Source organism: Thalia democratica, chromosome 4 (assembly GCF_965202585.1).
Source record: "Thalia democratica chromosome 4, ktThaDemo2.hap1.1, whole genome shotgun sequence".
In the NCBI taxonomy this organism is placed as follows: domain Eukaryota; kingdom Metazoa; phylum Chordata; class Thaliacea; order Salpida; family Salpidae; genus Thalia; species Thalia democratica.
In genome coordinates, this window is record NC_139168.1 from 65,218,442 (window position 1) to 65,241,737 (window position 23,296).

The window sequence follows — 23,296 nt, forward strand, 5'->3', positions numbered from 1 at the left end:
ACTTGGTGGAAATGGATAAAGATAGGCACTCGCTCAAGTCCACCCAAATTAAATTCAGACATGATTACATACAAGACTGAGATTTTGTACTACTATAGTTTTAACTTGGTTTTTCAAGTATTTCATAATCCGTTATTTGTCATGAAATTAATTACCTTAGTTCAATTACTTACGCATAGTAAATAGATAATTAATTCTTAGTTTTTTGGATATTTTATTTCAATAGCTTTTTAGAGTTCTAATAATAGATGCATAAAATTTTAGTTAATAAAAAAGTTTCTAAATACCGTAAACATAAAGTTATCTGTTAATTAAAAAATTAAAACAACAAATTTCTATTTTTTTACTGAAGGCACTCGTAAATATTTCTGATTACAAAAAGTATAAGTTTTACTAAACGAAAAAAAATGTATTTAAAAAAATTTACTTATTACAAAATGCTTATGCTCAAGAGGACACCTAGTTAACCAATAGTAAACATTATTTTCAAAAATTTCGAGCCCATATATAAAACTGCAAAATAGACAGGTTTATTTTGTTTAACTTTTTTGTTTAACGTTTATTTTGTTATTTTAAATAACAGTAATAATAAATTGCATTTCTAACAACCTTGAGGCATTTAATTTATATAAATATATATACTCTACATTACTAAAAACTAATACAAAAAATACATATTTACATTAGCAATTTTATATTTGTCAACATTTATTAAACAATGATGTAAAGGTATTCTACAATAAAAGACACTTAGCATAACAGAAAACGTTGAAAAGAAATTTTTATATACATTCACAAATAAAAACAGTTTATTATTTCACTAAAAAGTGTGGTTATCAAAAACTTAAAATTGTAAAATAAGGTTATTTCTTTCTCGACTTTGATAGGCATTATAAGTATAAATAGGTTACTAAATTAACAATATTCAAAAGTACACAATTTAAAGCAGTGATTAATGATTTATACTTTAAAAATTGTTAAATTAATAGCATAATTTTTTTTAGACCGCAAAGGAACTTTATTTGTACTAGATATTTAACAACTTTAAAATTTTTACAGCAACATTAAAATCCTCAGTGTAACTTGATTATCTAAGCTTGTTAGTATAACACAGTTCTTATAAATGATGATTTTTTACTATTAAAACGTCTAAAATTCAAATGAGTTTCAAAGTATAAAAAAGTAAGCTTTTGAACAATATATATATACATTTATGTTCAAGTTAAAAAGTGAGTTTTATAAAACAAAAAGTACCACAAGTACTATTTAAGTTTTTTAAAATTCACAAGTACATTCTAAAATTAAAAAAAAAATTACTTAAAAAACTTTAGTTGGCAACACCTTTAAAAAAAAATCCTTTAAAAATAATATTGTCTAGTCAATAAGCTGAGTCCAAGACATTCATCATTTTTCTCAAGTTTCACATCTTTGTGGCTAGCTTTTTCTAATAACAAAGACATAATTACTTTATATTTCAATAATCTATTCAATTAACTTTGTTTTTGATAATCCGAAGTGTATTTTAAAGACTAAAACTTTAACACCAAAAAATGTACGATTAGACTACTTTTGTTGCATTTAATGCAATAAAAAATCAATAAAAACTATTTTTTTGCAATAACAAACCATATACTTTTTGAAACTTAATTAAATGTTTTGAATTTCATATTTTGTTGCATAAGCTATATTTTGATCTATGCTAAATACACTTTTTAACGGCAGAAGTTAATCTATATGAACCAATCTTAAATCATAAGCTTTTAAAAGTGTAGTTTTTGTTCGAAAATGACAAGAATATTTGGCAATACTTTACTATATAATATACAATTTTAGTTAGGTGAGTATATAAATAAATATACTTTATAAACACAATTTAACTAACTTTTACCTAAAGTAACAAAGTATTAAACATAGCAGAACAAAAACTATTTTTATATACATACCTTTTCAATAACTTGCTGATCACAATATAGTACTGCGTCATGTATAGATGGAAATATTGAGTTTTCTTCCTTGTTAGCAAAATAATCGTTTACTTCCAACATTCTTAACGCAGAATCTGATAAAAAAGTTTATAAATAACTGAATTATATTAATTATACATACTTTTTGATCCTGTACATTAAAACGTAAATAACAAAACACAAAAACATTTTTTTACCAATTACAAGAGCAAATATCAATATAAAAGTATAATAACTTTTTTGAATAGTATTTTTATTTAATTGTAAATAATATATAAAGCATTTTAACTAATTTTCAATTAATAAACTTAAACTTATAAGGCTTGCCGAAATTAAGCGGGTAACAATGTATAAAATAACTGTTTTAATTTTATTTCTTATATAATTTTGTCAGGTGTCTGTTAATTTAAACAAGTTTAATAAATTTTGAACTGTACAAAAATTTGGCTAAATAACAGACTTAACTTGATGAAAAAATATTTATATGCAAAACTTGAAGTGTTCACCTTCTGCATAGTAAAATTTTCATTTTAAAGGGGGAGAAAAAAAAAATGTTAGTAATAATTTAATTTAACAAATTAATTAAAAGTTTTATTATTAACGAACTAAACAAATAATAAGTTTGTTTACATTATTTAAATTTAAAATGTAGTTTATAAGAAAAGTACACAAAAAACATACCAATACATTTAAATGCATAAAACCGTTAAACATACTATGTAAATTAGTTAACTAATAAAATTTAAAACAAAAAGTTTTTGATACATAAATGACTTTAAATGTGAAGTAAACTGACTAAAGACTCAAAAATAAATAACCTGTTATGTTGCACAAAATCATTTGAATTTCATTTTCGTGAAGAAGCTTCTTCAACTGAAATTTAAGTATATATTTAATACCAATAACTTATGATTAAACAAAAAACTCACAATTGTTGTACAATCAAACTGATATCAACTTAATTTTTAGATATATGTTTATTACTATTGGTATATTTTGTGGCTATAAAAACATCGGTTTTAGAATAAAGTGTTGATTTTTGAATTAAGGTATGCATAAAAGATTTATTTAGCTGAACTGCCTTTATTTTTTCACCTAAAAATAAGAATAAATCCTAAAACTAGCACTATTTAATATTTAAAAAAAATTTAAAATGACAATTTTTTCATTACAAACAATCCAACACAACCAACACTTTTAAGAACATCAACCGATGGTAAATCGAGAACCGAAAAAGTGGAGCAATCTATTATTAAGTAACAAACGTCCACTTTGTTTGTGACGTCACTGTTAGTTTGACTTTCAATGTCATCTTTGGCGTTGCTGTAATAATTTAAGACACTACAAAATCGTTTTAAAATATTAAACATGTTAGTTATTAAGGGGGGAGTACGGCACTTTTTTACATGTTGGTCTTATTTTTAAGATCTTTAACTTAGCTAACAGTTGCTTTTTACCATATTTTTAATAAAATCGGAGAGTTCAACAGGATTCTTATGGAAGGACGAAGTTAAAAAGGCTAAAAAAGTCTATTTTAATAAAAAACTATCATCTCCTACAGTTTTAAAGCTATATTTTTCAAACTTTATGAGTACAACCTTAACTAAATAATAAACAATATTATTGTTTGACTTAAAAATATATAGTGTTTTTTTCTTTTAGTCATAAAACTTTTCATTTTTCTTAAAATCGTTGAAGAGGATTTTTGTTTCCTCTTATGCAAGGAACATTTGCTAAAAATTCTAGGTCAATACCTTGAAAAATGAAGAAGATAAATTTTAGTGAAGTTTTTAAACTTCCGAGTTAATTAGCAGTTAAATAATTCGTTTGTGTGGTAAACTATTCACAAAAATGAATATATCTCAAAAGTTAATAAATGTTTTTGAAATATACAAAAACTGACTTATAATTTATCTTTAATGTAAGATCAAACGTTAGTTTCTGTATTAAAAAAATCCCTTACTTCCCTTTTCCCTAAATGGTGTTTACTAATACAAGATCTAAACAGATAGACTTCTCTAAAATAACTTTATTTATTAAAACTAAGAACGTTTTTCTATTTTAAATTAATTAACCTACTCAAGGGAGATTTTTAAAGTGATATTACTTAAAGACTCACAAAACTAATGTTTAAAATTGTTAACAACAGCTTTTACTAAAAAGAATTAAAATACCGTAAATATAATAAACTTAATTTAAAATTTACATCTTAATCAAACAATGTTTATAGTCTTTAAATGAAATATTATTAAAATTAAAGATTATACATCTTTAAAAACAATACTATTTAACTTAAGAAAAAATTATATAAACAAAACAAAATATTTAATTCTACTAAATCAACTTGAATAATAAAGCATTTTAGGAGAAAATAAATTAATACTGTTCAGATGTAAATATACTTACTATTAAAAATTAATGTAAAACTAACTTATTACTGGAAGGTTTTTTGTTTTTAATCAGAGTATCTTCAATCAAGTCTTTTTTTGTTACTTTAGGTCCTTGAAAAAAAAAATTTTCATGCACACTGACTAATCAAAACAAGTTAGTAAACTAAAATTTATGCACTATTTTAAATCATGTACTGAGGCTTCAGCTTAATTTTTATAATTAGCCAAAACCAAATAAATCTAGATCTTTACAAACAGACCATATGACTATAAAGCGGACAGTTAGCATTTTTGTAAGTTTCGTTTTTATTATTTAAAAATAACTTTTAACCAATTTTGTAATTAATCTAAAAATTTAAAAAAAAAAGTAATCAAAAAAAACATACTAAAAACTATTCAAGAAACAACTTAATAAAAACAAAAAACATCGGCGAAAGTCAGCAGAGCAGAAGCCTGGACTTTCGTTTGCCGTGAGACAAGCTCAAGTTTAAAAAAGGGTTGATCATGCCAATTCGATCATCAGACCACAAGTCTCAGTCTACTGAAACTTGTGGTCTGATGATCGAATTGGCATGATCAACCCTTTTGTTAAACTTAATAAAAACGTGGATGTTCATTAATTTTTTGATAAGATACTATTAAAATGATCAAACGAGTTCACAACAATTCATTAGATATACAGTTTTTAAATTTAAAAATAGTTTTAAAATACAAACAAATGTTTGAAAGTTTATAAAGTTGAGACTTCTCACTTTTGTTCTTGTTGTTTGCGAGGCCGGCAGCTTTCTGCACTTTTGAGGCAAAATAGTCTTTGTTCGCGTAGTAAAGGATCGAGTTGAACTTGAAAATTACCACACCTTCCGACACGTTCACCTGTGAAATTAAATGTTCGTATAGCCGAGTAGCAATATCAAATAACATTTTTACTATGAATTAATTTGTAAGATCTTCCTAAGTCGCTAAACATAAGTTAGTTAACGTGTATTTTTCCGTAATTTATTTTATATTGTAATCTGCTTTAAATTAAGCGAGAGAAAGTTCTCAACTTGAGTAGCTTGAGGAGACGATTTAGGTTTTATTTTTGCAAATTATTAAAAACAATACAATTTTTTCTTTAAACTTTTATTACTTACGATACATTCCGTTTATTTGTTTAGAATTATATAACTACTGCAGGTTTCCTATAGTTTACTATAAGATTTAAACATTGTATTGTTTTTAATAATCGGCAAAAATAAAACCCACTACTTTATCTAAAACAAACTGTACATTTAATTTTCTTGCACACAAAGAATAATTTAAAACAGTGCAATAAAGTATATGCTTTGTTTTTGTTTTTTTTCAACTTGGTGAATCCAAAAAACTTTTTAACATAAACAATAATTTAAAACAGTACAGTTTTTATTATTGTCTTGATTCCAAGAAACTTTTTATTATGAACACAACATCAACAAAAACCAAACGCTTCACGCTCAGTTGTGCAAATAAATAAACAGTTTATTATTGTATGTTTAATAATTATAAATAAATATCAAGTAATAAATAATAAATAAACAATAATGTTTATTTACTAATTAAACAAACTAACGGGCGAGTACTTGCGGGCGTTCCTGTAAATGTTCGATCCGTCCAAATGGCCCAGCTGCTCGCACTTGGGTCGCTGCGTCCTGGCCACGAACATGACCAGGGCGAACACGAAGCCGATCAGCAGCCCCACGCTGATGTCCATGACCAGTATTGCCGCGAATGTTACCAGCCACACCGCCTGAAAAAAATATTTTTAATATGAAGACCTTGTGGTTAGTCTAGGGCCGCACTTGAATACACTTCAATTAAAAATAAAACACTTTTTTTACTAAAAACTTATTATGTTCATACGTCTTGACTAAAAAATATTGTTCAACTTACTGTAAAGTAAAGCGCTTATTTAAACATTAAAATATTTAAATTAATGTTAACTGTTGAAAGTGATCAATATCCGCTTGTAACGTCAAAGTTTATTTTTAAAATTATGAACACCTTGTAGTACATGTGCTTAATAACCTTACAAATACAATATTAGATCAATTTAAAAGAAATTGATTCAGTTTAATGTAAAAACTAACAGGTTACTTAACTACTCTATCAAAACTGTTATCGCATTTACGCAAAAACGAAAACTCTGTAAAAACAAAAACTGACAAAATCGTGCTTGGACTTCCTGAAGAGCTCGGGAACCTGCGTCAGCTTTATCAGGATGCCGACCACGCCCACCACGATTATGGACGCCAGCACCGACCTGGGCAGGGGCTCGAAAACCGGGCCCAGCGCCAAAATGGTCACCAGGATGATCACGGTCGTTATCAGCCCGACCACCTGTGCACGTTTGCTGTTTAGTTGGCTACAATGCAAGCGAACACGCTCATTGAGCAAGAAACTAGGCAAAAAAAATGTTAATATTATTTCGTAGTTATCGTTAAAAATGGTTTTGAAAGCAACAATGTTTGTTGAGTGGGAAATTAAAATGTACATAAAGTAGACGAGTAGCAGAAAGTTTATTTCAAAGATACACATAACTCAAACTTACATAACAAAATGTATTTCGCGCTTAACTCTCCAGTTGTTTGTTAAGTCATCAGAGTTAAGCGCGTATTTTGAGTTATGTGCATCTTTGAAATAAGTTATTGAGTTGTCAAAGAAAAAGTGTAATCTTATCAAATAGCAGGTGTACAAGTTGAAAAAGAAACGACGTAGCTTTTTTTTTTTAAACTTTTGAACTTATCTTTTTAAGTTAAAATAAAAATAAAGTTTATTAGGAAAAAACTTGAAAGTTTTATTAACTTCTACAAATTAAAGTTATCTAATACTTTTTTACTTTAATAGTTTATTTGAAAAACAAAATAAAACTATAAACGTGCAGGTACTGTTGTAAAAATTAAAAGTATAAAATTATAAACAAAACAAAAACCTGAGTTTTTCCACCGCTGTTGACTTGAATTTCACTTCTAGCAAGCGAAGTTGAACTCGGAAAGCATGAGAAAAATGAAGACACAAAATTTGCTGCACCGTATGCTAGCAGCTCCTGTTAGATGCATTTTATAATCTATGGAAATAATAAAGTTGTAAAATCCTGATTAATACTGTGAAAAACAAAAAAAAAAGCTTAATAAGGTATTGTACTGATGCATTTGCACAACAAAAATTCAAATTCAAAGCTCTTTTAAACTGTGCAAATATTCCAGCAATCAAAAAAAGGCTTTATGTGCTTTTTTTTTACTAAAAAAAAATTCTTTTATTTGTGGATGTAATAATAATACATACATTGACTTAGTAAAAGATAAAATCTACATATAAGGACAGTAAACACACAATAACTAACAGTCATTAAAAAATTAACTTTAACCAAAACATCATAATAATAGATGCACTTCTATTTTCTATTAAATGTGGAAATCAAACAACTGTATTCATTGGCACATTAAGAATACTTTAATTAGAATAAGTCTACATACTTGATGTACATTTTTGTATACACCACAAAAAAATGTACTTAAAAAGATATTCACAATATAAAAATTTGTTCAAAAAAAAAAAAAACTGATTTTCCAACTTATATTAAACGTTCAGAAATTATAAACTATCTAAGCTGACAAATCCTGATATTTGCCGATAATCTGGCATAAAACTGATTTGCAAATTTTGATTTTTGTTCAAGCAAACTGTACCTGGTTAGAGTCAACTTCGTAGCCGAACCGGTCGGCATACATCTTAGCAACCGCTATGTTGAGCGCGAACGCTACTATGGCAACCGAGAACGATTCCGCTATGACGTCACCGAGTATTGACATGTTGGGGAGCGTCGGAGGAAGAAAACTGTGACGTAATAATCGAGTACACGTATTGTGTTTTGATTGAAAAATATATAGTTTAGTTTTACTGATATTTAGATAAAGTAGTTTTTAACAACTATTTTTCTTTATAATTAGACTTATTCTGTGTCATAAATATATTAACTTAATATAAAAAATGTTTTATTTACTTGTATAACACTTAAAACTTGTATTATAACTTAGAATACCTTTAACAAACCAAAAAAAAATAATTCATAAACTATTCAAAAAGTAATCTTCCTCACTTACCCAGTAGGTACATCGTTAACAGTTCTAACGCCAAAATTTTCATAAAAGTTTCCGAAATAAGAGGCAAGTATTCCGATTACAACCATCAAAACATCTGATGGGATTGGAATTTTCAATCTATCCCTGTTGTTTATACTTTGTTTGATTAAAAGACAAAACATTATTAAAATTGTCAAATCTGTTGTTGAAATTCAATTGAATACATTCATGTTTTTACAATTATTGCTTAAAACTTCAAAAACAAGTACTATACCAAAATCATAATTTTTGAAGTATTTTAATTGTTGTAAACTACAAAAAGTTATGTATTTAATTTAACTAAAGGCTAGAACTGTAAGCAATCAGTTCAAAAAAAGCGTAAAAAGGTGGTAAGTGAAGTTTAAAGATAATAATTTTAATTGTAAATGCCAATATGTAAACAAAATAATGAAAAACTGTCAAATAAATGCAAAACAAAAGCAGCATGTAGTTAATACTGGGTTGCCACTGACTTTCGGCAAATTTTCTCCAGATTTTAAAATTTTTCTTCCAGGTTTTTTAAAAGTACTTGTTTTTGGGTCTACTTTAAGTTTGAATTTACGTTTAAGGTTAAGAAAACTGTGTTAAATAGTATAAAAATATAGAAAAGATACTGTAGAGCTTTCTTCAAATGTGTTTTTTAGTAAAAAATTTTTGATGATGACAAAAACTTTTTATCTATATGGTAGATTTTTTGTGTCAATTCAAAGTTTTCCTATTTAAAATGTAAAAATTGTTTAAAATTCAAGGTTTTTCCAGGTTTTTTTTTTTAATTTCTCAAATTCCAAGTTTTTCCAGGTAAAGTGGCAAACCCTATTAATACATATGCGAAAACTTACCACTAATTATTCTTTTAACAATGAAAACAAACAAACTTGAACTGTATATTCAGTTGTCTTCCAATCATTAAAAAAGTGATACAAAATATTGTGATAATGATATCTGCCACATTTGCATTGCCTATTACCTTGAATATCTCTATCAATTGCTGAAATAATTTAGCTGATAAATTATTCGTTTTATACAGTTTGTTAAGTTTGAGTAAAAAATTTGAATCAAAATTGATTATTTTTATTACAAAAACTTCATGGAGTTTTTTATATTCTATAAAACTAATAATAACAACAACTTACATACAAATTTTAAGTTTTATTTACAAAAATATTGGAGTTTGTCCTGAATATAAAAAAGACCAAAAAAAATACCATTTGTTAAAATTTTCTATAATAGAAGGAAAGAAATAGATTAAAAACTAGCATATATTTAATTTCCTTGGGTAGTCTAAAATTTTGTATTGAATTAAAAACACTAAATTTATTTTATCATCAAGCACATAAATAATTAAGTATAAGTAAAATTTACCTTAACAACCAAACCGACACCTTCGGCCTTGTCAACGCTCACGCCGAGGCAACTGGGTATTTGTGACGTCACAACGAAAATTGCGGATGCTGCGATCAACGCGTCAATAACCGCAGAAGACAGAAACGAGGTGATGAAGCCGAGACGGAATATTCCAAAAATCATCTAAAAAATAAATTAAAAAATAAGGTATATTAAGTAAAATCATAATAATCATAAATAAAAAGTTATGTTTATTAATTTCAAAAAACATCGAGTTCAAAACATTAAAGAATGAAGTCACAAATTCAATGAAATAACCTCTAAAAAGCACATATAATAAAAGTAAAATCAAACATTAAAACTTTTAAGTTTCAAGTAACATACTTTAGGATTATATCAGAGTTATACTTAAGAAACTTATAAAAAATTATTAGTTTTTCAAGTAAACAAAATATTTCGTTTATATTAATTATTGGTAATACAACAATTATAGCTTAACGTTTATTAACAAACTATAATTATTTTTATTAAAGTAAGCAAAGGGATGACCATTAAATTAAAATTGTACTACAAGTGATGTCAGTTTTTTATAAGATCAAGTACACAAATACTTAATCTTACAAGTACTAGTATAATATGCTTTTATCATACAGTTTAATGTTTATCTAAGTTTAAACTAATCAGTATTATAAAGTTGAGCTTCATTACAAACTTTACTCTCAATTCTAATACCTAACAAATTTTTAAAAAAGTCGAACCTTAAAGCTTTAAAGATAAACAACTACAGGGTTCGTGCGCGAAATTCCTTTTCATTTAGCCTGACAGAGATCTATTTAGCCTGACATTTTTTCAAAGTAGAAAAAATCACCTTCAGAAGGCATTTTGGGTATCGGGGGGTCTTAATTAGCAAATTAACGCAATAAAAGTATTCACAAAACTACTTTTAAAGAAATAAAAATTTAAATGAATTATTTTCAACATCTATCAATCGCTTACTCAGCAACTTGAATATTTTTAACTGGTCATTATAATTTCTGCTTCAATGAATTCATACCATAGCTTATTATTAGAGAGCATGATTTTTTTGCAACAACAGTTGCAGTAGAAAGCTAATTTACTGTTATCGCATTTTTTTATCCATTCAGAATACTCTTGATTTATCAACCAACTATCAATGAAATAAGTTTGTCTCAAATTAACTTTTGACATAATGCTATCACTTAACTAACTAAAGTAAATTATCTAAATCTGAAAAATATTAACGTTAAATTTACAATAAGTTTATCATATACCTGTTTTTAAAATACATGCTTTTATCACTTATTTTGAACTTTTTAAATAAAAAAACTAAATTTTAAAATAAGCTTCATTTTGCTAAGTAAAATTATCTGAGCGTTATAATAAACTGAAACATTTTAAAAGAGTAAAATAAAAATTACTATCAACTCATTAACTTGCAAAATATGATTCTACTAATTATGAAACTTATATCTTTAAGCTAAGTTTTAGTCTTGTGAATACCTCTAATAACTTTGAATAAACAGAAAATAAAATATATGAACAATGCTAAGAGTATTAATCTAAAAAGTATTTGGTATAAAGCCTTTATATTAGAAATTAAAACAGTTTAACCAACTAAGCTCTGAAAAACAAAGCTCATGTAAACAAATTCAGACAAACAGCTAAGTTGTTGAACTAAACTGTAATGTTTAAACTGTACTTTTTTAAGAATTTTTATAATTATGACGTATATAATCTCCTAAAAACAAAATAATGAAGACTCTTAAAATCATTTTATAGATTCAACAAAAGGTTTTAAGCACTTATTTTTACAAATACTGACTGATTTAGTCTTTAATAACTAATTCTTTATTTAGAAATAAATTCACATCTCAATTTGACCTTAATTAAAAAAGTTTCATGCATTTGAACTGACAAAAACTGAGATTCTCAAATTTTTAAACATAAAAACTGATTTAGCCTGACGTTTTTCAACTTTTTTCAAAAAAACTGATTTAGCCTGACTTAGCCTGACGCGCACGAACCCTGTTTAAAGCACTTATTGTTACAAATACTGACTGATTTTGTCTTTAATAACTAAGTCTTTATTTAGAAATAAATTCACATCTCAATTTGATCTTAATTTAAAAAATTTCATGCATTTGAACTGACAAAAACTGAGATTCTCAAATTTTTAAACATAAAAACTGATTTAGCCTGACGTTTTTCAACTTTTTTCAAAAAAACTGATTTAGCCTGATTTAGCCTGACTTAGCCTGACGCGCACGAACCCTGAACTAACAAACCTGAAATATTCCAGCCATGAACGCCACTGTGGCAGCCACGGCAACTCTGGTTGCTTCAATGTTTTCAGGGGTGATTACTGCTTGTAAGGTTGTCACGTTGTCGTGTGATGTCTGTTGAAAATTTTGTAACATGCTTTTAGTATATATTGTAAAGAAGATAGTTGTACTTATTTAAAGAAATAAGCTCTATATTTACTTTAAAAGGCTGTTTGGTAGTATCTAGTACAAATATTTTTCACTAACTATCTAGACAAAATTAGCTACAAAAAATTGAATTTTCAAAGACATTTAATTAAACAATTATATTCGCTAAATTTTATGAAAACCTTTGATAAATGCGTCAAGTTTTTAATAAAAATAATGAAACGCTTTGTAAATAATAGGTTGGTTCTATAACTTAAAACTATTTGTATAATCACCAAATCATAAATTAAACAGGTAAGTAAGAGATGAGAAAAAAGTTAACATAAGCTTAGACAAAAGAAAGCATAAACTAAAACAAATAAAACTTGAAAAACTGACCAACAATACTCACACACACAAAATTTAACATTGATAAGAATTAACAGTGTGCAAAACTTGAAAAAAGTTCAACAAAAACTATGAAAAAATTTAAAATTATAAAAATGATACTATCACAAGCCAAAAGTAACAAGATAAAACAGTATTAGTATGTAATATTTTCAAAACTGAAAAATATAATTAAAAACAACTCAACAACCACTGACTTGTACATTCAAGGGCCTGGGTGCGATCTTGTCTACAGCGGTGGCGGTCAGCAAGCTGGTGACTGCGAACGTTCCAATTGACAGGTGCTTGCTGGTTGCCATCAGCGTGTACATTATCACCGGGAAGAACGAAGAGTATATTCCATACACTGGCTGCAAACCGGCTAACAGCGAGTAGCCGAGACCTGCGTGGTGATAAAAACATATCAACAAATTACATAAATAGCAAAATATAATATGCATATGTTCTTGTAGCATAAATATACAGATTTCATTGATAATTAGCCATGACCTGTGCGAAGATAATACAAATATACAATAAATGATCAATAACATTGAGGAGACAATCATCAACAAAAACTAAACATCTATATCATTAAAACTGATATAGCTAGAATCGGTTTTGAAACTGCAACTTTGTTATAACATTAGTAACAGAAAAATGTATAAACAAAAGAAAAAAGCATAACATTATCAGATGTTGTAAAACAACAACAACATTTCAAATATTATTCATAGTCCAGTTTTAAAAACACAAACTAAAATAACAACAACAGTTAAAGTTGTAAAGAGTTTTATAATTTTATCAATAAGTAATAATTAAGATTTAAAGTTATAAAAATAAGATAATGTAATGTTTTTAAAAATATTCTAAATTCTTTTAGAAGTATTCATAATAAAAAATTGCAACATTTAAAACAAAAGCATTACAAGAAAGTAATTTTTAATACAAAATTCCTAACAATATTAAATTTAATAAAAAATAGCAATTAGTAGAATTTTAATCTTTTAATTTTTTTTAAATATTCAGGAAAGCCACATTAGTGTGTACATTACAACTATGTTTACATTTATAAATCTAAAATAATTAAGTTTTCAAAAATATTAAACTTAACAAAACTATGACTAGTAATTTTCAGAAATTTAATATGTTTTTTAAAATGATTTCCAACAAATTTTGATCTACAGTAAGTTTAGGAGAACTTATACATAATCAAAGTAAATATTAGTTATTGATAAAAAACACAAGTTTAACATACACTTAAACAATAGATTAAAGCATAATTAAATAACTACTCATAATCGTAATGATCAAAGAAAATTTAAGGTGAATTTGATTTTACGAAAAAAAAATTTCTTAACAGTATTTTTATTTGCATAACAATTAAGTATAATTTTATTTCACATCAAAGAATTTTATTGTGAAAACTTACTTAAAAATAAGGAAAGGACTGAATTTTCAGAGGCAATTATGAGACAAATAATTAATAATGGTGTTTCAACCTTTTTTTAATTACAATTTTAAAATATTTCCATTTTTAACTTGTTGTATAAAACACTAAACATACCATAACAGTTTTTCAAGTTTAGCTTATTTTAAAAATATTTTTCTATCTAAAACATATAAATAAAGACACAAATTATAGTACTATAAATTAAAAATAAACTGGGATGAAACTTTTAAGCTGAGAAAATAGTTATATAGCTTAAAAATATGATAACACAAACAGTTATTTTTTTTATTGTGAACTCTTATGCTAAAAAGATTGAATTGGTATGTTTTAATGTTATACTTGCAATAATACATTGTGCTTGTTAAATTTAAATAAAATATTAAAAGTGTCAAAAATGAAATTTAAAAAAAAAGATTATGTAAACTTTGTTTATACTAGTAAACTTATTTAAAATGTTCTTAAAAAAACTATTTGCAATAAGTAATCAATGTAAAAATTTAAGTGTAATAAATTGTTATACATAAAATAATCAAATTATGTAAGATTTTATATAAAAAATAAATTTTAAAACTATATCAAATATAGAAAATAAACTTTTAAACAGTCATCTGTGTTTCTCATAAGTAAAACATATTTATTTTTCTATTGAAGAATAATACTACAAAAGTTATTTTAACATACCTTGTGGTATGTGTACAATTCCAACAGTGATTCCAGACACTAGATCACTAGGAAACCATTCCTTCAAATTGTAACTTCTTATCCAACTGAGGATTGGAAACAGAGTTGTGATGAAACCGCAAAATGTCCATTCATCTCTGAAGTAATCACCCACTTTTGATTGAAGGGAAGGCTTGTTTTTGTCCAGCTTGATGATTTCATCATGCAGCTGAGAGTTGTTTTTGACACTGCGCTTTACCTCATATGTTACATAGTCATCTATGGGTTTTCTGAGATGAAAATTTGTAATAAAAAATCAAAGGTTAGTATGAAAAAAAAAACTTCATTTTCTTTAAGTTTTTCTAAAAACTTGAAATATTAAATTTTTTCAAGAATTAAAATTATAAATTTCTACAGGTATAATAGATAAGTTAAGTTGAACTTTAAAAGATATTTTGAATTTAAATTTATTTTATTATTTAATAACCCTTATCATTTTAAAACTCCAAATTGTATTCTGAAAGTTTCTTAGAGAATTTATTTTTCCCAAAAATTTCAGTTTTAGATAATTTTAATTTTTCTAGAACTATGATGAATTTTATATGTGTTTTTTTTATGTTTCAGAATATTCACCTTATTATGATCACTAAATATGTAAAAATACAAATTTAATATTAAACTTAAGTATTATGTGAAACTTTTGAAAACTTTTAGTTAGTTTAAAATTTTGAAACTATAATAAAAGTTTTTTATTACAGTTAAGTAGTTAATCTTAAGGACTTTATAATAATTTGTTTTTTGTTATTATCACAACTATTTGACAGTAAACTATTTTTTAACCCAATATACAGTATTGCCACTCTTATAGTAAATTAACCAGTTATACTACCAAACAAAAAGAATAACTATTTACAAAATAGCTACAGTCAATAGTAAGTTTTTAACTGAACTTATGTTTTACCACTAGATTGTTTAAAACTATATTGAAAAGTTTTATAGAACACTGGTAGAATTAAATGCTTGTTTTTTCTATTTTTAAACATAATTAAGTTATTAAATTTTTAAATATGGAATAATCTGAACACAATAAACTTTGGAATTGGCAGCTTGAACTTATAAATATATTTTAAAAATTACTTGAGTTACTCTAAGTGAAAAAAAAAGTTGGGTTATGAATTGAAACTAATACGTTCAAACAATTAAATAACAAACTCACTTTATTTCTGGTGTTAACTCCATTCTGTATGATAGTTAACAGTGCTTAAAATAATCTAAAAGAATCTAAAAGATCCAAAAATATTAATTTGTTTCAAGCTTGATATAAACTTTAATAAACTTAATAAAAAGTAAAACTAAACAAAAGCTTTTTTTAATTCAAAATTTTGTATTTTATTTGCTATTAGTTATGGTTAATATGGTAATGTAAATAACACAGTAAATAAAAATACATATTAAAATCCAATTAAAACATACTTATTAAATCTTTCAAAAAAAAAATATGACAATTCAATTTAGCAATTTTCCATTAAATAACTAATGCTAGTGTTAAAATAATGTTTTTAAAAACTATAACATGCAGTAAATCAGCTTAAATAAAGTTCTTTATTTGAAATAAACATTGTAATATTGCACTTATACTTGAAATAATACTTAAAACACTCCAAAATGTTTAACTTTAACTCTTTTCTTTGATTACAAAAACTAAGCACACAAAAACAATGGCTCAAGTTCTTTTGACAAGCCTTACTTCAAAGAACAAGAAAATCAATAATTCTTATAACTGTAAAACAACGTTTAGCAATGGATTATGCAATAGCTGCAATATTTACCTAGGTAGAAACAACATGCTATAGCAGTGTGCTACTTTTTCTCCTGTAGCATGCGTGCTGTTCATGTTACTAAGTAAACAAAAACTTATTTAGGCGGGAAGCAGAAATTTCCTCTGTGGACAAAATGACCTGTTACATAATTTCTTAAGACAGGAGGATTTATTGTTTGTAATTTAAAAATTTAATTTTCTACATGCTTTATGGCTTATCATCTTAATTTTGTTAGATTTGAATTTTTTAAAGTAAAAACTAAAAATTTTGGTTGAAATTGTTAATCATATAAGTCATTCATACTATTGTCTAAGTAGTTTGACATATTCGTAAACTGATTATCTAAGGTTATGACAAAATTTTAACTAATAAAAATAAAATATAAACAAAGATAAACAACGATTTATTAACTATTAACGATCTTATGCAATAAAAAAACTAAAACTAAATGTTTAATCTTTAAAAACATTTCCAGTGGTTCTACTAAACTTTTTTTTTAATTTTTCACGACGAGTTAACCTAAACTGAACAAAAACAAAATGAAAACAAACCTATATATTTTAAATCACACCGCTTTTATACTAAACAGATTTTAGGGTTACAAAAATTTAAAACTATTTTGGTTTCAGCTGAGCGTTTGTTATTTAAGATTTTGTAAACTTTATGCTTTTTTACACTTTTAGTTTTAAAGTGCAAAAATTCAAGTTTTAGAACTGTAGGATCAAAGTAGGGGTGGGCAACGTACGGCCCGCGGGCCGGATCCGGCCCGCCGAGTGAAAATGAACGGCCCCCAAACCTTTTTTTAATTTAAATGGAATCCGGCCCGCGGACAACATTGATCCGGCCCGCAAGTGGATGATCCAGCCCGCTAAGCATTTTCAAAATTTATATAAAATCAGGCTAGTCAATTTAATTATTACAAAACTTGTACAAAACCTTTTTGAACTATTTCATTAAACAAAACTGTAAGACTTTGACCCTGAAAACGTTTGTTAAAATAGCTTATTATTTGTGGTCATAAAACATTATTTTAATAGTATATTGTTCTGTTTCAAGTCAGTTAAAGTAATCCGTTCTTAAATTATCCAAAAACAATTGTTTGCTGAACTAACTTTGATGATCTTACCTACCATAATGTTTTCATAAAAAATAGGCGTGTCAAATATTGCTGTCTTTTTCAGATAAGTATTGAGTTGTTTTTTATATGTTTAAAAAAGTTAAAAAAATATCTTTTCAAACATCGACAAATTTTTAAAGTCAAACTGCTCAAATTTAAATTCTTGTCAAATGTTTTAAGTTTAGACTACCGTTTGCAATTTTTCTGCTATTGTTTTTTCATTAAGGACTTTTTGATTAATTATATGGTTAAGTTTAGTGATGACCAATTGATGACAATAGTTTCACTTGATAATAAGTTTTGTCGTCGTTTTGCAGAATTTTAACAATTAAGTTAAGATTCGACATTATTTCATCAACGTCGACGTTTGACACCGAAAATGTACTTAGTAATACTGTTAGAACTGTTGAACTTCAATGTGGCAGTACACAAAAAGAAAAGTTCAAAACTGAAAAATTGACAGATTTCATGACTTTCTTAACAAGTAAAACTTTGTTAATTTAAAAAAGATGACAATGAAGTTATTTGTTCTGTTTGAGTCTACATATTTTTACAAACAAACATTCTTAACCATGTAAATAAACAAAAGTAAGCTGCGTTCAAATCTTACTGATACCAATTTGCAGTCATTACTGAGAATATCTACTTCAAATAAACTTCTAGATTTTAAACAACTTGTTAAAAACTTTTATGATCCAAAAATGTCTCATTGATTTCTTTTTAGTGTAATATTCTTGCTAAATTCTTTAAACTTAACATTTAAAGTATAATGTGACAGTTTTATGTTTTAGTTTTTCGTTTAGTAATATTTTAATTAGTGAAATCGATCTTAATCTAAAAGTCTACTAACTAAAATGTTTGTTATGCTAAAAATATATATTAATTTCTTTTTTGTTTCAATATTTCGTTATTTTATGTTAGTACTCTTATTAAAGTATTTTAGGTGCACTGTTTGAATAATATTTTTAAAGTACAGAATTTAATTAAATTTCGTAATTTAATTATAACTATTTGATATTTTGAAAGTAAAAGTGTTAAAATTTCAAGCAAAAATAATTTTTTATCTAGGCTTAACTGTTTTTTAAATAAGTTAATAAGAAAATTTGAAATTAAACATATAATTTTTGTTGCTTTTATAAGATTTTTAGATAAGTTTTATGTAATATTTATCGAGCCAAAGTTTGTCAACTTCTAAAGATGACCATGGAACTAGTTGTGTTGTTCGATACTTCATACATTTAAAAACAAACATTTCCGACCATAAACATTAACAAGGATAAGCTATCTTCAAACCTAATCGGTATTTCAGTGCACTTGCAGATTTTCCAAAACTTTCATGCAACTAGATTCAAGCAACTCTAATACATAATAAACCTTAAGTATTTCATCGAGATCTTTTATTTATTTTTTTTGCTTTTTATGGTAAAACTGTTTATTATATCAGAATTATTTTTTGTTTTATTTCTTTTATACATGCAAAAAAAGTAATGAATCTTCTTTAGCTTAATTAAATTAAATAACAGTAGTTTAATATTGTATTGTTCGTTAATTTTTGAAAAAATATTATCCCTATAAACTCCAGATAAGGATTTCCAAAATTAATTTATTTCGAATAGTTAGCAATTTTTTTATGCTTTAGCTTGAAATGTTAGGCTCGAGTAACTTTTAGTAACCAAATTACAATTTTTTTAGGACTAACTAGTATTAATTCGGTCCAGAGTAATAATATATATAGAATTATAAATACTTAACTAAATTTAACATTAAATTTCATACTTGTAGACCTTGGTAACTAATGTATTGATTCAAAATTCTGAAAAACCCGATCAATAAGCATCTAACCGGATCCAAATCTTTTTGAAATTAGCTTCTATTCGGATCCAGATCTTTGTCTAAAATTAGTATTTAGCCGGATCCGGATAATATATTTGAAATGGGATCCGCATCTAAAAATAGATCCAGCTGAATCCAAAAGATTGCTAACTTGAAATGATCCGGCCCGCTGAGGACTATATTTTTCTGGATCCGGCCCGTCAACTATTTACGTTGCCCACCCCTAGATCAAAGGAAGCTTCATTTATAACGAGTTTTCTAAAAAGAAAAAAATATTAAGCCACTACAATGAAACTACATCTCTGCTCTATCACTTTTACTTTTTTTTTGTATCATATTTATATAGTTTTTCTTTTAAAATAAAGCGTCTTTTAAATTACCGGTTTTTAATTTTTTTGTACTTTTTTGGTAGACTTAATACATGGCAATCGATGTTTGTCATGGTTATTTTCTACAATAAGAGTCACATTGGAAGTAGGTTATAAGTCTAACTTTTACAATTACACTTACTTACCTTCTGCAAAATCATTTGCTACTATTGCATAAGTAATTTGGGTCAAGTAAGTTTTATGTGCATTATTTTGAAATATGCTTCAAAGTACGTGAACAAATAGATCAATATTTGTGTTACGTGAATAAATTTTGTCAAATGACCTAAATATTTAATTTCTAAAACACTTTTTAGAAATTTTATAGATTGCACAAGATTAATATTAAAAAAAATACAAAAAACGGTTTTAAAGTCACGAAAATAAAATATAAGTTATTTTTGAATTGTAAGTAGCGTAAAGAATAAAAAAGATTTCAAATAAATATATTCTTTTAACTGATAGTTAAGTAACAAAAAATTTAAAATAATTAGAAAAAAATTATTATACAAAAAATATTTTTAATGAAATTCCTATAAGTAGAAATTTGTAGATTTTAAAAACTTTTAGCTAAATCTTTTAAAACCTGGTTATTAAACTAAAAATACATGTAATCAAAAGGTAAGAATTAGTTTTAGTATTTTCGATTTGATAAAAAACGAACAAAATTAATTTCTAAGATATGTCTACATTATACTAAAAGTAGTTTGACTAATAATTTATAAAACTTAAAACTGTAGATCTAATAATTTTTTGGCATAAACTAGAATTCACAAAATTTAACATAAGTGAAAGTTTTTATAATGTTAATTCATAATCGAAAATAAAAATAATAAAGCTAATATACTATTGAATTCCGCAAGATCTGCATAAAGCTCGGTAGATTGAGATCTGCGAGCCGTAATTATCGTCAAGTTAACATTGCAAGACCAGAACGCAACATTAAATTAAAAATAGCTTTTCCAAAACAATGATAGCTAATTATTTTTAACTACAACAAAAATTTACGTGTTTAATTTAAATACAGTTAAAAATATTAACTTCTATTTTGTTTTGTAATAACTATCCTTATTCTGTTTGTTCACTATAAAACTGAAAACTACGGGGGTTTGTGAAATAATTTTTTTAAGAGATTTTCCCGACATTTGATTTCCACAATTTAATAATAAATTAAGTTAAAACTTTACAGCTACGTTTAAAACTAAACAAACTTAATAATCGATTACTTAACAATCTTAGTCGAACTCGATAAAAAAATAAAGTACACAAAACCTAAAACAAAACATAAGCAGAAAATGTTATAATCAACACTTAGAATTTAAAAAAACAGTTACTTGAAAACAAACTTTCTTTGAAAATGTTAACATTAAAATTAAAGAAACAACTTGATTGTATTTAATTTTTTTTAAACATCAATGTTTTTATTCAAGTAGTCTATAGTTTTACAAACTTTTATTGTAGTATAGTTTATTGAACAACAAATAAAGCGCTGAAAACATTTTGTCCTAGGACCTGGGGTACGAAAAAACCATTCGGTTATCAAGTCGCACACCACGGATACTTTTCAACGTCTTATCCAGGACTTACATAACGTATAAAATAGTTTACATAGAAATAAGAAGAAAAAAAAAACTGATACTAGAAGTAAGTAATAATTATTCAAATAAGATTCGCTTGTATATCTCTTTAACTGATATTAATATTCTTTTAAATAGTTTTCTCATTATTTTTTATATTAATTTCAAAATAAACATTTCAGACTCAAATAGCTCTTGTATCTGAACTAAAAACCTTTTCTCATAATACAAAACTAAAATAAATTCAACACCAAACAAAACTATCTTCTAAAGTTGTTGCACATGAATAACTCACTAAAAGAAATAAGTAAAGGTATTTACACCAGTGCTACTAAAGAGCTTTTCACCAGATAATTTTTAAGTAAATTAAAAAATAGTTCAAAAACAAGGATAACATAAACACAAGTTTCTCCAAAGAAATAAAACTATCCTCTATTACGTGACGCTTTCAAGTTTCATATGTGTTAAAAATAATTAAATAAACATATTAACTTTTCGAATACACTTTTTTTTATAGTATGTTCTTTTCGTTTTAGCCTTATAAATTATTTTACAAACAGTAGAAAACATTTGTTGAAAAAGTTGTGAAATGTCCTGACAAAATAATTTAAATTGTAAATTTACAAAAACACTTTTTGTTGTAGTATTAGCTTATTTTATAAAAAAAATATAAAGTGCGTAAAATAAAAACAAAAACGAATCTAAAATAGAACTTAAAATTTTATTACTTTTGTTAAAAGTTATTTTTTTGTATTATCTGTTACTTTTAAGATCAAAAACTAATTGTAACTCATTTCGTAAAAATAATATTCTTTTCTATCGAAAACTTAAATTAAGAAAGCAATGTAGCATCATATTCCAAATTGTACACCACAAATTTCTCGAAACCTGGCTTAAATACACATTCAAACAATGTGGAAAGAGCATGTTAAACATGTGATTTTGTTTGTTTCTAAATTTCGTAAGGCTTTTAAGTACGTACTCTAACTTTAATTTGATGTGATATTTTATATGAATTTAAATTTGTAATTTAACATTTATATTAAATTATTTTTTGCTTAATAAAGGTAAAAGTATTTAAAATTGTGTTTTATTTCAATTATATAATTATTTTTTCAAATGACTTTTACGATTAACAAGCAAAAGGCTAAAGTTTAATATTTGTTATAATTTTTTTGTTTTCATAACTTGAAAACTTGTAAATAGTTTAAGTTTGAATACTTGTATGTGATTACAAATACATTTTGCTGCAAAAAAAAAATAGTCTACAGTATTTTTATTAATAACGATACACATAATAAATGGTAAAAATTAAACACAAGTTTTATAAAATGTAAGAATACCTTAGAACTAGTCTAGTCGTAGTAAAATAAAAGCTTTCTAATAATTGCAAAAACAGCTATATAGCTTTATAGCAAACAAGTATCTTTTTAGTATTTACAACAAAATTATTCGCTTTAAGAAACAATAGGCTAATTACTACTAGCATTTTAGTTTAAAATAAGCAAACAGTGCTTTAAGATACGTTTTCTAATTAGTTATCAAAATATATTTCAACGAATATTACAAGTAAACTAGCTAATTTAGATTTTAAATTTAATACAAAATAGTTAAATTTTTTCCATTATAATTTTGATTAAGTTGGGTATGCAACTCGATGACCGAGAGGTCTTTTTGCGTATCCAGATCCTTGAACCAAAAAATTTTGAGCAATTTTTCGTTTTTGTTCAATAAACTTACTTAGGATTAAAAACTTTTCAAGTCGGCGGGCCTGATTTACAACAAATATTTTCGCAGGTTGGACTTTTTAGAAAAAGT

The 23,296-nt window shown here is 25.6% G+C and overlaps 1 protein-coding gene across 1 annotated transcript; it reads right to left on the bottom strand.

The window, feature by feature from the left end:
• Positions 1-837: 837 nt before the first annotated feature.
• LOC145834293 (pendrin-like) lies at positions 838-16,044 on the bottom strand. The gene is made up of 17 exons (XM_082941689.1): positions 15,980-16,044; positions 14,785-15,053; positions 12,869-13,053; positions 12,141-12,251; positions 9,853-10,017; positions 9,366-9,478; positions 8,473-8,595; positions 8,059-8,206; positions 7,302-7,415; positions 6,536-6,709; positions 5,943-6,119; positions 5,107-5,227; positions 4,396-4,465; positions 3,158-3,287; positions 2,783-2,837; positions 1,944-2,059; positions 838-1,444 (listed from the first exon to the last, which is right to left on the bottom strand). Exons 1-17 carry the CDS (start codon positions 16,000-16,002, stop codon positions 1,421-1,423), a joined length of 2,118 nt encoding a protein of 705 aa, XP_082797815.1. The 5' UTR covers positions 16,003-16,044; the 3' UTR covers positions 838-1,420.
• Positions 16,045-23,296: the final 7,252 nt, after the last annotated feature.